The sequence below is a fragment of the Mustelus asterias genome, chromosome 13, assembly GCF_964213995.1.
Source record: "Mustelus asterias chromosome 13, sMusAst1.hap1.1, whole genome shotgun sequence".
Lineage (NCBI taxonomy): Eukaryota > Metazoa > Chordata > Chondrichthyes > Carcharhiniformes > Triakidae > Mustelus > Mustelus asterias.
Window position 1 is genome coordinate 25,607,439 of NC_135813.1, and position 16,203 is coordinate 25,623,641.

The 16,203-nt window shown below is 43.3% G+C and overlaps 1 protein-coding gene across 1 annotated transcript in view; it reads right to left on the reverse strand.

Annotated features, from left to right (window-relative positions):
- The window catches only part of cdk5rap2 (CDK5 regulatory subunit associated protein 2), a 128,219-nt gene that overhangs the window by 8,230 nt on the left and 103,786 nt on the right, over positions 1-16,203 (reverse strand). The window contains 6 exon segments of the mRNA XM_078226578.1: positions 148-286; positions 1,139-1,282; positions 3,390-3,646; positions 4,861-4,998; positions 7,480-7,737; positions 12,579-12,691. Coding sequence (XP_078082704.1) covers positions 148-286; positions 1,139-1,282; positions 3,390-3,646; positions 4,861-4,998; positions 7,480-7,737; positions 12,579-12,691 — 1,049 coding nt within the window.

A 16,203-nucleotide genomic window follows, 5' to 3' on the forward strand; every position in this document is an offset into this window, starting at 1 on the left:
GTAAACAACGATGTTATTACATATGTGCCTACATTATGATTACTCATCACATGGAAATTATTTTTGAAAAATAAAGCTATGGAAATTTGGGTTGGTAGGATAAGCAGATTGTATACATGAGTGAATCAATCTTGCTCAATTACTGACATTGATTTATGATGACTTTCTCCATGCCCTCCTTAATCTGGTTAGACGTACGCAGACGTTTAACAGTGCCATGTAAGAGTTTTTCCTGCTCAGTCAATTTCTTGCGTAGCCGGTAGATTTCATCCCTTCCAATATTTTCCTATAGGAGAAAAAACATTAAGATGTGTTAATGTCCATGTGTAATGCTTGTATTTCCGTTAGTTATCAAGGTGTGAACTATAGTGGAATAGAACTTTGACAGACATTATTTGTACATATTCACTACCCCTATCCCACACAGGCAAATCAGTATGTTGAGATTGGGTTCCTCTGGTTATTTTTCATGTGTGAACGTAGGACAGGAGCGTCAACAGGTTAATCAGCCAGAAGAAACACCAATGAGCTCAATCTTATCTTTTCACACAATCCTTACATAACCTTCCAGTTTAAGGTGCGAGCAATGGGAGATGATCTACCTTAATTATTTCTGCCTTTAGTATTGGGAAACATTCAGTAATTCAAAAGGGAATTGTACGTATTCTTAGCTGTGATGAAAGAGCTTGGGTGCAGAACTAATTGATAGCCTTTTCAAAAAACTGACTCAGACTGTTGTCTGTACGGCCCCCTACTACACTGTATGATTCTATGAAACAGGTAAATTGTACTGCTTCTAGTACTGTGCAGCAGATGTTCAGCATACCAAGTGACATTAAACTTGATCCACATAGCTTAGTACCAAACCATTCATCTGCCAAACAGTCAAGTACTTGGACAAAAACAAAAATAATGCTTTCATATTGGACTTCAATTACATCCCCTCCAGTGGTGGTTGCTAGCTTTATGGTTTGAAATTCATCCTATGGCCTCCTTCTGTGCTGTAAGTTTCTACGATTCTATATCACAGCACTTAAACTAAACAATTTTACGTCGTGAAAAGTATTTGTTTCAAGGCCTGATACTAAAAGAAATTAAAGACGACATTGTTGTATTCCAATAACTGTGCTCTTTGTACCTGTGTATGATGGGTAGAGCTGGCAGGAGGGATGGGTAAAGATACCCTCCAGAACCGTTTTAGCAAGTGCCCTGCTTCCTCAAGTGTTTGTTCCATAGTCATTATAGTTGAGGATAAGTCCTTTAAGAAAGATTCACCCGACATCTGGAGCAGAAAAAAAGATAAGTGAATTATTAAAAAATAAAGAACTTTCAAGCAGCAGGGCAATGAAAAAGGCAAGTGTCTATCTTTCCTGGTGGGTATGTATAATGGAACAGCATGTTCCAACATAATGCAAGAGGTCATGGCAGTAAAAGATTGTGGGCACCACTTTCATAAAGTGATTTTTGCAATTTCAGCCACACTGCTGTGGCAAGTATCAGACAAAAATCAACACTTTCATTCAGTCTGTAAGAATGACCCCAACCTTCCAGCCACCTATTATTTTAACTCTCCACCTTGTTCCCGCTCTGATCTTTCTGTCCTTGGCCTGGAACAAAGTTCCAATGAAGCTCAACCAAAGTTTGAGGGACAGCACTTTGATTTTCTACCAAGCCTCTGGACTCAACATTGTAGGTCATAACCTCTGCCCGAACTTTGTTTTAAGTTCCTTTGCTGGTTTGTTTTCTTTCTCTCCTCTTACTTCCTTCACTTTGCGTTTGGACAGCATCCATCCAGGATCCAGCCTCCCATACCTCCTCAAGACACATCTTTTGTTTTTTTCCATGTCCCTTACACCTTGCACCATACGATATTTGGTAATTTAATATTTCCTGTCCTCTTCCCCTCCTGACCCTTTTTACTTGCTGAGAATCTATTACATTTCTAACTTTCCCAGTTCTGGTGCAAGGCCACAGACCTGATTTTCTCTCCATAGGTACAGTCAGACCTGCTGAATATTTCTGGCATTTTCCATTTTCACTTCCCTATAAAGTCATGAAAGTGTAAAAAATAAATAAAATAATTTGGGTTGTGGGAGGTAGACTGGAGATGGACGCACGCAGTTACTTGGTGCCATTTCATACAGCTCCTGGCATTAGTGAAGATAATGGAAGCAAGTTCTCTTGGTCAGGAAACGTGTAGACTGTAGGGAGATGTGGGGACGTAGACAGGGGAAGCAGAGAAAATTCTTAACATGATGAGCATTCTAAAATGTTTCATATTTTTAAAAAACGAATTAAAAAAGGAATGAAAATAAGCAAATACTTCAAACTAATGGAAACTTGACAGGAAAGCCATTTTTTGTTACCATAGTTGTTCCAGACAATTTTGGGGGTTGGTGACATTTGATATCTGTACGCAGTGTGTCAAAACCAAAGTGACTTCCTTTTTTGCATAGTTTTTATCTACCAAGATCACAAAGAAACATGGAAATTAATATGCATTCTTGAGAGTCTGGAGATTTTAAAGTAGAACTGTTCAAGAAGGGTCCGATGATTTGATTTTAAGGTTGTAAATATCATTAAGATATTAATTTTAATTGCCTTCTCCCTGTGGCTGAAAAGCATTTCCCAGCGTCTCAATGCGGATTCCGCTCTCTGAGGGACACAATGGATCTTCACCTTATGGTGACTAAATGAGAAATGCAGGGAATGGCACCAAACCCACGGCCCCAACCATCTAGAAGGACGAGGGCTGCAGATGCACGGGAACACCAACACCTGGCACGGTGGCACAGTGGTTAGCGTTGCTGCCTCACAGCGCCAGAGACCCGGGTTCGATTCCTGGCTTGGGTCACTGTCTGTGAAACACAGAAACTCCGCGTCTGCGTGGGTTTCCTCGGGTGCTCCGGTTTCCTCCCACAGCCTGAAAGGCGTGCTGGTTAGGTGCATTGACCCGAACAGGTGCCCGAGTGTGGCGACTAGGGGAATTTCACAGTAACTTCATTGCAGTGTTAATGTAGGCCTTACTTGTGACTAATAAATAAACTTTTAACTTTACTTTTTTCCCCTCCAAACCATTCAATACATTTCCATTCCTTCACTGTCTCAGGATCAAGAGCCTGCAACTCCCTCCCTAACAGCCATGTGGGTGTGCCTACACCACATGGACAGCAGCGGTTCAAGGAGGCAGCTCACCAGCATCTTCGAGGGCAATTAGAGATGGGTAATGAATGCCAGCCACATTGTTTGAATAAATAAAGAACAGCTCACTGCAGGGTGGGTGTTAAAAGCAACCAACAATTTCTGATGGAGCAATCTAGCTGTAATTCCTGTAGTCAATTCTATTAAACACACAAAATTACAAAACTGTAAAAGAAAACAGTCTTTACCTTTGCACTGGTACTCTGACGAGCAGCAACATCTTCAAGATGTGTGTGCATTCCATGAAGTAGCGACCGGCCTTCAGAGATTTGCTTGCGCAGTGCGAGGTAATTTTCTAGTAGCCCAAGCACATACTGCCCATTTCTGTCTGCCCATATCCGTTGCGCTGGCATGTGTCTGGAAGGTTTGTGCGCTGGATTTTCTACAGAACTGTCACTGTAATGTGAGGAACCGTCAAACTCATCTTTTGGCATTGCTTTGATTCCTAAATTGGATGAAAGTTAGAGATTACGGATTAAAAGACGCTTCACTAGTTCAATAATTCAGCTATTTCTATATATTTTTTAAAATATAATTTCAGGAGCAAAATATGCACACAGAGAAACAAAACTACTCAGTAGAAAAAAATAGATAGCCCCCCCCTCATGCATTATTACATTCATTGGCTCTCACTCATCTTTCGATAATTAAAAAGTCAACTATTGTTAACCACAGTTTCATACAGCGTGAAGACAGCATCATTGGAGCAATCTAAGGGACTACTAAACACCTGAGCTGTATTAATGCACAATGTTTGATACTGTATATAAAGGTTCTATTGCATTATTCTATGCAAGCAATTAAATGGTAAACTTCATTTCTACCCAGGTGTTGAACAAATTTTAAATTTAAATTAGAATCATATAATCCCTGCAGAGCAGATGGAGGCCATTCGGCCCAGCAAATCTTCACCACCCTCCGACAGAGCATTCTACCCAGGCCCGCCCACCACGCTATGCCTGTAACCCCATGTACTTATCTCGCTAATCGTCCTAATCTACACATCTTGGGACACTAATGGGGAAATTTAGCATGACCAATGCTAAAGAAATCAGAGCACCCAGAGGAATCCCACACACAGACATGGGAATTCTACTGTTCTCCTTCTTTCCTGAACTATACCAGATGTCCATAGGCTGAATAGGTTTTTATGGAAAGAGAGGAAAATAAAGAGTTCAGACAATTTTATCCAACAACTGCTCAGCATAACAAAGTTTCTTTCAAACAGCACCAAATGCTAGAGTGATCAGTTAATTACACAAACTTAAATGAAAGAAAACACTAAACTGGTTTAATTCGTCCATAGACTAAAGCTGTGAATTTTGTTGTCAATGGCCTTTGCATTTGTCCTGAGCAAATGACTATCACTGCAAAGCCAAAAGTGACAGGAAACTAAATTGGGAAATATGACGAGCAAATTAATTTACAAAGCCTCTAAAAACTGGAGCCAAAACTGGTCTCATGAAATACACATTATGCTGGACTCACTGAAGTTGGCACTTACAAATCGACCCAATTTCAAACACATCAACCAAAGGCAACAAGTATACATGCTGCACTAATACCCTGAATTTTGTTCACAGGCAGTGTTAAAGTTACTTTTACAATTTCATCTCACTATGAAAATTAAAGAAATCACCACTTCTAAATATTACGTACCGGGGATTTTAAACATTGATCCATCAGCAACATTGACATCTGCTGGAATATTAGCAGATTTTGATGGTGTTGGAAATCTGGGAGACTGGACATTTTCTTTTCCGTCATCAGCAGAAATGGACGTGTCAGCTTCAGAGTCTGTCAAACATTAGCACAAAAATACAATTACAACATGAAGACAGCATCATTACAGCAATTTAAGGGACTATTGGACACTTGAGCTGTATTAATGCACAATGTTTGATACTGTATGTAAAGATTCTATTGCATTATTCAATGCAAACAATTAAATGGTAAACTCCATTTCTACCCAGGTGTTGAACAAATTTGAAATACAAATTAGAATCATAGAATCCCTGCAGTGCAGATGGAGGCCATTCGGCCCAGCGAGTTCTGCACTTACCCTCCGACACAGCATTCTACCCAGGCCCACCCACCGTGCTATCCCCATAACCTCACGCACTTACTTTGCTAATTGACCTAACCTACACATCTTTGGACTGTGGAAGGAATCCGGAGCGCCTGGAGGAAAATGTGTAAACTCCACTCAGACAGTCGCATAAAGCTGGAATTGAACCCGGGTCCCTGGGGCTGTGAGGCAGCAGTGCTAACCTTTGTGCCACCATGCCGCCCATAGTTGACAATTAATTATCAGCTGAACTGACATTTTCATTCAGCTATTCAAACTCTGAATTTGAACATATTTTAAATTTAACTGAGGCGCCCTCAAAGATGAACAAGTTTTTTTGGGGAAAGCTGAGGCCAGGCAATCAAATAGGGGGGAGGTATTATTCGGGCATCAGCACCTTGGGCATGGCCCCTCCTAATGCAACAGAGAGCCCAAGGAAGCCCCCCTCCGCCTCAAGGAACCTACTTGGAGGCAGCCAGGGTTTACCAGAAGGTCTTCCCTCACACCGATGGGCCCTCGCTACATGCAGGGGACTGGAAGTGGTTCTTAATTGGGGTATTAATTTCCTCAATTGGCCACACTGCTGAGATTCTCACCAGTGGCAACAGCATGTCCACGGGAAGACATCAACCTGTCCCATTCCATATTGTCAGTCCCCCTACCTCTCTTCCCAAATCCAAATGCCTGGGCAAACTCAGCACAATGTTTCCAAAAAAATTAAGTTTCAAACAAAATTAGAAAAAGAAAATACAAGCACAGAAGATTTTAAACCCATGTCATACAGTAACAAGTTAGATTTGCACTGCCACTAGCTCGAGTAACACCAATCTGTAAGCACCAAATACTTAATGGCTTTGGTACTGAACAAGCATCCCAGGACAAACTGTAAAACTGAATTTAATAAAGAATCACAGTTTTACAGCACAGAAAGAGGCCCCTTGGCTATCGTGTCTGCACCAGCCATCAAGCACCTACCTATCTGAATCCAATTTTCCAGTACTTGGTCTATAGCCTTGTATGTTATGGTGTTTCAAGTGCTCATCAAAATACTTGTTAATTATTGTGGGCTGTGAGTTCCAGATTCCCACTTCCCTCTGGGTGAAAAGGTTTTTTTCTCAAATCCCCTCTAAACCTCCTGCCCCATTACCTCAAATCTTTGCCCCCTGGTTACTGACCCCACAACTAAGAGGTAAAGTTTCTTCTTATCTACATGCTTCAAAGTGTTGCACACCTCAATCAGGTCCCCTCTCGGCCTTCTCTGCTCTAAGGAGAACAACCCCAGCCTAACCAGCCTCTCTTCATAGCTGGAACGCTCCAGCCCAGGCAAATCCTGGTGAATCGCCTCGGCACCCTTTCCAGTGCAATCACATCCTTCATATTGTCTGGCAACCAGAGCTGCACACAGTACCCTAGCTGTGACCTAGCAAGCATTTTATACAGCTCTACCATAACCTGCCTGCTCTTATATTCTATGCCTCAGCTAATAAAGGCAAGTATCCCATATCCCTTCTTAGCCACTATATTAACTTGTCCTGCTGCCTTCAGAGACCTATGGGCATGCAACCCAAGGTCCCTCTGGTCTTCTGTACTTCCTAGCTTCCTACCATTCGTTCTGTATTCCCTTGCCTTGTTAGTCCTCCCAAAATGCATCGCCTCACACTTTTTGGGATTAAATCTCATTTGCCACTGTTCTGCCCATCTGACCAGCCCGTCTACGTCACCCTCTAACCTAAGGTATTCTTCCTCGCTGTTTACCACACCACCAATTTTTATGTTATCTGTGAGTTTAATCTTCCAATTGTTGGCTGGCACTAAAAAATGACCACAAAAAGTCATTTTGTCATAACAATAAAGTGGGGCACAATAATGGCCTTCTCGGAAGGGAACCTTCTACGCATACCCAGTTTAGTCTGTACATAATTCTAGTTCCACACTGCACAGTTGGCTCTCAATACCTGAGGAAATAAGGATGGAAAATAAATACTGCCTGCTGTCAACCATAGTTCAGGAGAAAATGTTTAGAATTTTAAAAAACTACTTCATCCAATTTTTGATATCAGAAATAATGTCATCACTATTGTAACTTGTACTCCATCTCTGCTGCCGACCCAAATTGCAACTTGATTATTCAGAAGATACAATACCTGCAAAAAATCAATGTTATCTTTACATACTTGTCTTCTACGAGAACATTTTGTCAAATTGTTTACCTTGAAACAAACGTCTGTTTCCAGAATGTCGCTGCTCTCTTGCCAAGAGATAGTTTATATTAATAGTGGAAGGACTGCCTTCATTTTTGGGGTGGCCTTGTTGAAGTTGTTCTTCGAGCTTCTGACGTAAAGCAGTGTTTGTCTGAATGCTTCGCTCCAACTGAATCCGCAGGCAGTGGATTGCTGTCAAGAGTTCATTCAAATCTATAGATCCTTGACAATATTTCACTGACGCATGGCTCAGCTGTGGTGCAGACCCTGCAGAATTGGGAAACAAGGCTGCTGTAATGGCTATTGTCCTTTTATATTAAAGTCAAATGCTATCTTTTGCAGTCTGAACATTTATATTCCTTTCTCTGAATACTTAGAGAACAAAGATAAATGATTCCGTTTTTTCTCTGAAAATCCTTTGAACACAAATAATCCATCTTTCTCCTGCACAGGGTCATACCCTGATGTAATTAGATTTTCCTGATCTTGTCCACTCTTGACTAAATGATCAAGTAAATACCAACCTCACATGGCGGCACAGTGGTTAGCACTGCTGCCTCACAGTGCCAGGGAGCCGGGTTCGATTCCCGGCTTGGGTCACTGTCTGTGTGGAGTTTGCTCGTTCTCCCTGTGACTGTGTGGGTTTCCTCCGGGTGCTCCGGTTTCCTCCCACATACCTAAAGAAGTGCTGGTTTGGTGCATTGGCCATGCTAAATTCTCCCTCAGTGTACCCGGACAGGCACCAGAGTGTGGCGACTAGGGGATTTTCACAGTAACTTCATTGCAGTGTTAAGGTAAGCCTACTTGTGACTAATGAATGAACTTTTTTGAAGTGAGAGATTGCAATAGCTCTAGATTATAGAATAAAAAACAGTGTATTCCAACATCATTTCCATTTCAATTATACGCAAGAAGGAACTTAACAGTTTGACACTTCTTAAACATTCCACCCCGACTCAGACAAACAATAAGCTGCACAATCATGTCTCTAGAAAATACTAAAGTGAACATGAACACAGAAAAAAGGCTTTGATTATAAGAAACACTGGAATGGATTCCAAGCTGGTTATATATGTATATATAAAAATAATGTTTACACATAGAGTGATTTCTTTTTAAGTTCCCCCATTTTAAGTCACTTCAATTTAATGTCAGTCAATTAATGAGGTAGGTATTTGTGTTTAGAATTGGGAGTTTTGTTTTAATGTTGTTTTGTTCCGGGTCTGATTATAGGGTCATGTGACCTAATTAAGGCCATTTTGGAGCAACCGCTCACAACCTTCCCTCTCACTTTCCCTCCCAGTTGTTGTCAATCCTCCTGCTCTTCACTTTGGAGGAAATAATAGCAAACTGGATTATTATCTAAATGGAAAAAAATTACAACATGCTACTGTGCAAAGGGACCTGGGGGTCCTTGTGCATGAGACGCAAAAACCCAGTCTGCAGGTACAACAGGTGATCAAGAAGGCAAATGGGATGTTGGCCTATATCGCAAGGGGGATAGAATATGAAAGCAGAGATGTCTTGCTGCATCTGTACAGGGCATTGGTGAGGCCGCAGCTGGAATACTGTGTGCAGTATTGGTCCCCTTATTTGCGGAAGTATATATTGGCCTTGGAGGGAGTGCAGAGAAAGTTCACCAGGTTGATACCAGAGATGAGGGGTGTTGATTATGAGGAGAGACTGAGCAGATTGGGTTTGTACTCATTGGAATTTAGAAGGCTGAGGGGGGATCTTATAGAGACCTATAAGATAATGAAGGGGCTGGATAGGGTAGAGGTGGTGAGATTCTTTCCACTTAGAAAGGAAGCTAGAACTAGAGGGCACAGCCTCAAAATAGAGGGGGGTCAGTTTAGGACAGAGTTGAGGAGGAACTTCTTCTCTCAGAGGGTGGTGAATCTCTGGAATTCTCTGCCCAAAGAACAAAGAACAATACAGCACAGGAACAGGCCCTTCGGCCCTCCAAGCCCGCGCCGCTCCCTGGTCCAAACTAGAACATTCTTTTGTATCCCTCCATTCCCACTCCGTTCATATGGCTGTCTAGATAAGTCTTAAATGTTCCCAGTGTGTCCGCCTCCACCACCTTGCCTGGCAGCGCATTCCAGGCCCCCACCACCCTCTGTGTAAAATATGTCCGTCTGATATCTGTGTTAAACCTCCCCCCTTCACCTTGAATCTATGACCCCTCGTGAACGTCACCACCGACCTGGGGAAAAGCTTCCCACCGTTCACCCTATCTATGCCTTTCATAATTTTATACACCTCTATTAAGTCTCCCCTCATCCTCCGTCTTTCCAGGGAGAACAACCCCAGTTTACCCAATCTCTCCTCATAACTAAGCCCCTCCATACCAGGTAACATCCTGGTAAACCTCCTCTGTACTCTCTCCAAAGCCTCCACGTCTTTCTGGTAGTGTGGCGACCAGAACTGGACGCAGTATTCCAGATGTGGCCGAACCAACGTTCTATACATCTGCAACATCAGACCCCAACTTTTATACTCTATGCCCCGTCCTATAAAGGCAAGCATGCCATATGCCTTCTTCACCACCTTCTCCACCTGTGCCCACTGAAGTGGTGGAGGCTACCTCGTTGAATATGTTTAAATCACGGATAGATGGATTCCTGATCGGTAAGGGAATTAGGGGTTATAGGGATCAGGCGGGTAAGTGGAACTGATCCACTTCAGATCAGCCATGATCTTATTGAATGGCGGGGCAGGCTCGAGGGGCTAGATGGCCTACTCCTGCTCCTATTTCTTATGTTCTTATGTTCTTCCCTCTCTCACCAACCTTCTCTCTCTTGCTGATGTTTCCACTCCCTCACTGCTCGCTGACCCAGTTCTCTTGCTGCTCTCTGTGCCTCTCATCTCCACAACCCTGAGTTTAGTGGAAAGTAGGAGAGGCGGAGAGAGGGAGAGTTGACAATGAGAAAGGGTCAGGGAACAGGATGTGTGGTGAGCGGGAGATTCAAAGAGCATGGTCGGTGGTGACTGGGAAGTCAGTGAGTGGGAGAAGCAGTGAGACTGAAGGCTGACAAGTGGGACAGGCAGTGGAGGGAGGTTAATAAAAAGTGCTAACATATTTCCGTTATATATTAAAATTTTATTTCAAATGTCATTTGATTTACAAATATAGGAATTAAGCAATGTAAATATTTCAACTAACAGAGCATAATGTTTTTTTCTGAAGAGAAAGGTCCTAAAAAACCTAACGACAACTTTATGCATTGGTTCTAATGGGAAAATCTGTTTTGCTTAATATTGCCCCATTTCAAGTTGCACTTTTCAGGAAAGCAACAACATATTAAGTGAGGGTTTATTATACGTACACGTATAGAACGCGTTCATAACACCAGATGAACTATACATAATCCAAAACCAACATTACAACAGCTCTCTGAAATTAAAAAAGTCAAAACTATTTTACCAAATCATTTTATGCTGAATGATAATGAGCAGGCATTAAGCCAAATCTCTAAAGGAAGTATATTGCCTGTAAAATAAAAACAAAATGAACTTGATAGAAATGTGAAAAATTTAACTTAAGCCCTTAAATTTGATTTAAATTGAGACTCAATATATAGTACCCTTTTATCAGTAAACTGCTGGAAGGGGTCATCAACAATGCTATCAAGAGGTACTTGCTTAGCATTAGCCTGCTCACTGATGCTCAGTTTGGGTTACGCCAGGGTCACACAGCTCCAGACCTCATTACAGCCTTTATTCAAACATGAAAGAGCTGAACTCCAGAGGTGAAAGGAGAGTGACTGCTCTTGATATTAAGGCAGTATTTGACCAAGTGTGGCATCAAGGAGGCTTAGCAACTCTGGGAATCAGGGGGAAAACTCTCCGCTAATTGGAGTCAGACCTTGCACAAAGGAAGATGGTTGTGGTTGTTGGAGGTCAATCATCTCAGCTCCAGGACACCACTGCAGGAGTTCCTCAGGATAATTTCCTAGGCCTGACTAGCTTCAGCTGCTTTGTCAATGACCTTCATTCCATCATAAGGTTAGAAGTGTTGATGTTTGCTGATGATGGCACAATGCTCAGCACCATTTGCGAATCTTCAGATACCATGTTCAAATGCAGCAAGACCTGAACAATATACAGGCTTCGCCTGATAAGGCAATAATCACCTCCAACAGGAGAGAGAATCCAACCATTGCCCCTTGGCATTCAATGGCATTACCATCACTGAGTCCACCACTATCAACATCCTGGAGGTTACTATTCACCAGAAACTGAAATGGATCAGTCAGAAAAATACTGTGGCTATAAGAATCGGTCAGAGCCGAGCAATTCACCTCCTGACTCTCTAAAGCCTGTCCACCATGTGCAAGGCACAAGTCAGGATAAGTGCGGCTTCACGGTCCAGGACAAAAGCAGCCTGCTTGACTGATACCCTTTTCACAAACATTCACTTCCACAAGCAATGGCATACAGTGGCAGCAGTGGGCACCATCTACAAAAACTCACCAAAGTTCTTTGGACAGCATTTCCAAATCCATGACTACTCTCATCTAGGACAAGGGCAGCATATACATGGGAACACCACCACCTTGGAGTTACTCTTCAAGCCACTCACCATCCAGACTTAGAATTATATTGCCGTTCCTTTACTGTTGCTGGGTAAAAATCCTGGAACTTCATCCCCAGCAGCACCATGTGTGCACTTACACCTTGTGGACTGCAGCGGTTCAAGAAGGCAGCCCAATGCCACCTTCTTAAGGGCAATAAAGGTGGCTGAGCCAGTGATGCCCACATCTCATGAGTGAATATAAACATGAGGGTTCTTCAAATTTTCTAGATAGGGTTTTGATCACTCGGGGAACCAAAGGACACGGAGAATGGGCAGGAAAGTGCAGTTCAGACAGCAGACCAATCATTGGTCAGTATTGAGGTGGCAGAGCAGACACAAGGTCCGGAATGTTCTTTTACTTCCAGTTCTTGTGCTCCTATGCTGTGTTAGGTTGGTGTACAGGCTGGGTTTTCACCATCAGTCAGACCTGGACCACCACGACATACATCAAATTTTCGTTGAACAAACTCCTGTTCTTAAATTGAAAGGTGGGATGAGGTTAAAATTTCATTATTAAATGCATAACTACCTGTTCTTCCTTCCTCAAGCTGTTCATAGACTCGAAGTTCCATGCGTAATGACTGCAGTAGCTGTTGGTTCTCTGTGAACAGTTGACGTTGTAAACTAAGCTCTTGCTGCAGTCTGTAACAAAACGTTACGCTGGTTCATGTCAAAATTATTAAAATAAAATCTTCACACAAACCCTCCTTTCCATCTTCTTCTAAAATTTAATTACTGCTTTAGGAAGCTTACTTCGAACAAAATACGTATCCAAGGAGCTGACAGAGTAACCCTGAAATAACCCAAGTGTAATTCCAAGAAAACATTCAACCTATGGCCCACATTTCAGGGTAATTTTCTCAATGTTTAACAAGGTTGATCATAAAAGATTTACAGTCTTGGTTTGAATTTTCCCCTTCTACAGCATTAAGCTGCTTCTTTAAAAACATAGAGCTCTTGATAAAGGAGCTGGATCTTTGCAGAGTTAGGAAGACTCCACAGACCTCTGGGTGGGATCTGGCTGCAGAAGCCCCACCCCTTTTTGATATCCTATTTTTGCCGGTAAGGAAAGGAGGTGGGTGTGATTAATATAGGCGTGAATCCCAAATTTAGCAAGGCCATCTGAGTTTGGTACTAAGCTCAAACGGACCCTATTTTGCTGTTGCAAGGGCTTTAACCCAGTGTATAAGTCACAACATTATGGAGTAGACATAAACATTCTTGAAGGGCAGATAAAGTTTGTTCAACAGTCATGATCTGGAGTTTTTTAAAATCCCCCACTCAAAACTGTAAGATGACTGGCTGCAGCTAAAGAAGAACCTTTGCTAGGCTGCTTTGATTGACATGCCAGCTGGTGTACCATCAGTTCAAGCAGTTTCAATAGAGTTCTTTGTTAAAAGTTTCCGAAGGGCTATTCATTATGAATGCTTGGCTGAGTTTAAAAAGCTACAATTATCTCAGCAGGAGTTTCTGAGTTCACAGTTTGATTGACAGCTTAGAGGCTATTAAAGGTTTAATAAATAGAAGTTTTTTTTTTAAACAAGAGATTACTTATTTGAAGAGAGTTAAAAGCTTTGATGCTTTCACGAATGGGAGTTTTTATTACTATCAAGCCTGCATAATGAGTGCTCTATTAAATTTATAAAAAGGAGATATTTTATATAATCTCATGACTCCTGAGGTCTACCTAGGATGGATATTAGATGAGTGGCTAGGGAGTTTACATGGAGAGCAGGAGAGGGGGGGGGGTGGCAGTGCTAGAAAGAGGAAAGGTTGCATGGGTGCTAGGTGTGAGCCTATAATGTTCCAGAATGGAGGCAGATCTTATAGGAAGAAATAATGGGGGCTCTTGAGAAACATGTGGCAATAATCATGGGTGATTTAATCTTCATATAGTTTGGATGAATCAGATTGGCAAAGATAGCCTGGAAGACGAGTTCATAAGAGTGTTTTCAGTTTCTTAGAGCAGTATGTTCTACAGTCAAACAGAAAGCAGAATATTCTGAACTGATAATCTGCAATGAGACAGGATTGATCAAGTACCTCATAGTAAAAGCAATCCTAGGTAGCATCCAGTTTGAGAGCGAGAAGTGTGGGTCTAAGACTAGTATTTTAAAGTTAAATAAAGGCAATTATAAAAATAGAACTGACTAAAGTGAATTCATAAATTAGGTTAAGGGATAGGTCAGTAGAGATGCAGTGGGAGATACACAAGGAGATATTACCACTCAGCAAAGATGCATTCCAGTGACAAAGAAAGGCTCCTGGGGAAGGACATACCACCCATAGCTAACTGATGAAGTTAAAGGACTATCAAATTGGAAGAAAAAAACATACAATTCCAAAAAGATTATTGGCAGGTTAGAAGATTGGACAGAATAGCTAACAAAATAAGAAGGGAGAAATAAAAGAGTTAGAGAAATCTTGCTCAATATATAAAAAACAGATAGCAAGAGTTTCTCCAAGTATTTAAAAATGAAAAGAGTAATTAAAATGAGCATTTGTCCTCCAGGAAGCGAGTCTGGGGAATTGATAATGGAAAATAAAGAAATGACGATCAATCCAATTTGGGCCCGATTTTACCATTGTGTCGCGCCCATTTTCAGGTGCAAAAACTTGGTAAAGTTGGGCATGAGGCGATTAGCGCGATCCGTGCCCGCGCAGATGCCTGAAAATGGCCGTGATCCGAACCGCACCCGAAACGGGCACAACAGCGATTTACATGCATTTGCATGCATTTAAATTGAATTAATGGGCTGCCCGCCCAACTTTACCAGCATTTCCCCCTTTACTATCGCGTTCGCCCGTCTAGATTTGGCGCAAAACAGACACGCTCAGCAAAGGTCTGTTTTGGGCACTCCAGCTTCTGAAGAGGCAAGTTCAGAGCTTCCAGTGGCTCTCTGACTCAGATCGGTGGAGTGGAGGCGGGGGGAAGGGCAGGCCAGATCATTGTCTGGTGGGGCGGGGGGGAGGGGAGGCGGGAGGGGAAGGGGGAGGCGGGTCAGGTGTATCTCTGGTGAAGGGTGGGGAGGAGGGAGGCACGATCATTCTCTGGTGGTTGGGGGGGAAGAGGGAGGCATGATCATTCTTTGGTGCGGGGAGGGAGGAGGGAGGAAGGTCAGATGTATCTCTGGTGAGGGGGGAGGAGGAGGCGGGTCAGGTGTATCTCTGGTGAAAGGTGGGGAGGAGGGAGGCACGATCATTCTCTGGTGGTTGGGGGGGGAAGAGGGAGGCATGATCATTCTCTGGTGGGGGGAGGGAGGAGGGAGGCAGGTCAGATGTATCTCTGGCGAGGGGAGGGAGGCCTGATCATTCTTTGGTGGAGGGGGAGGGAGGAAGGTCAGATGTATCTCTGGTGAGGGGCAAGGAGGAGGCGGGTCAGTTGTATCACTGGTGGCGGGGGCGGGTGGGGAGGAGGGAGGCCAGGTCGTTCTTTGGTGTGAGGGGGGAGGGGGCCTGATCATTCTCTGGTGGGGGGGGAGGGAGGCTCAATCGCTCTCTGGTGGGGGAGAGAAGGGGGCAGAGGGTCGTGATCGGTCTGGTAGGGGGGGTAGGGGGAGGGTGGGTGAACAAGGGGACAGTTATGTTGTGCAGATGGGGCGATGTCTGTGGGGGCCATTGCTCCCGCTTTTCACTCCCGGGCCGCTTTATCCGCTTTTTTCAGCTCGGGAGCAATGTGACAGGGGAGCGTTTTTCAAATTTCTTTCCACTGCGCATGTGCAGTTCAAAGCCCCAATCGGAGCTGCAGCGATTCGGGCGCGATAAGCCCGGGTGCAATTCAGACCCACAATTTATTTTCAGGCTAAGTGCTTATTGGGGCGCCTGAGAGCAGTTTTCCAAGTCGGATCTGAATTGCGCCCAGATTCAGCATTCAGAATCAAAATGGTAAAATCAGGCCCTTTGTTTACTCTTTTCTGTAGAAGACCACGGCACGGTGGCACAGTGGTTAGCACTGCTGCCTCTCAGCACCAGGGACCCAGGTTTGATTTCCGGTTTGGGTCACTGTCTGTGTGGAGTCTGCACGTTCTCCCCGTGTCTGCGTGGGATTCCTCTAGGTGCTCAATTTCCTCCCACAGTCTGAAAGACGTGCTGGTTAGGTGCATTGGCCATGTTAAATTCTTCCTCAGTGTACCCGAACAGTCGCCAGAATGTGG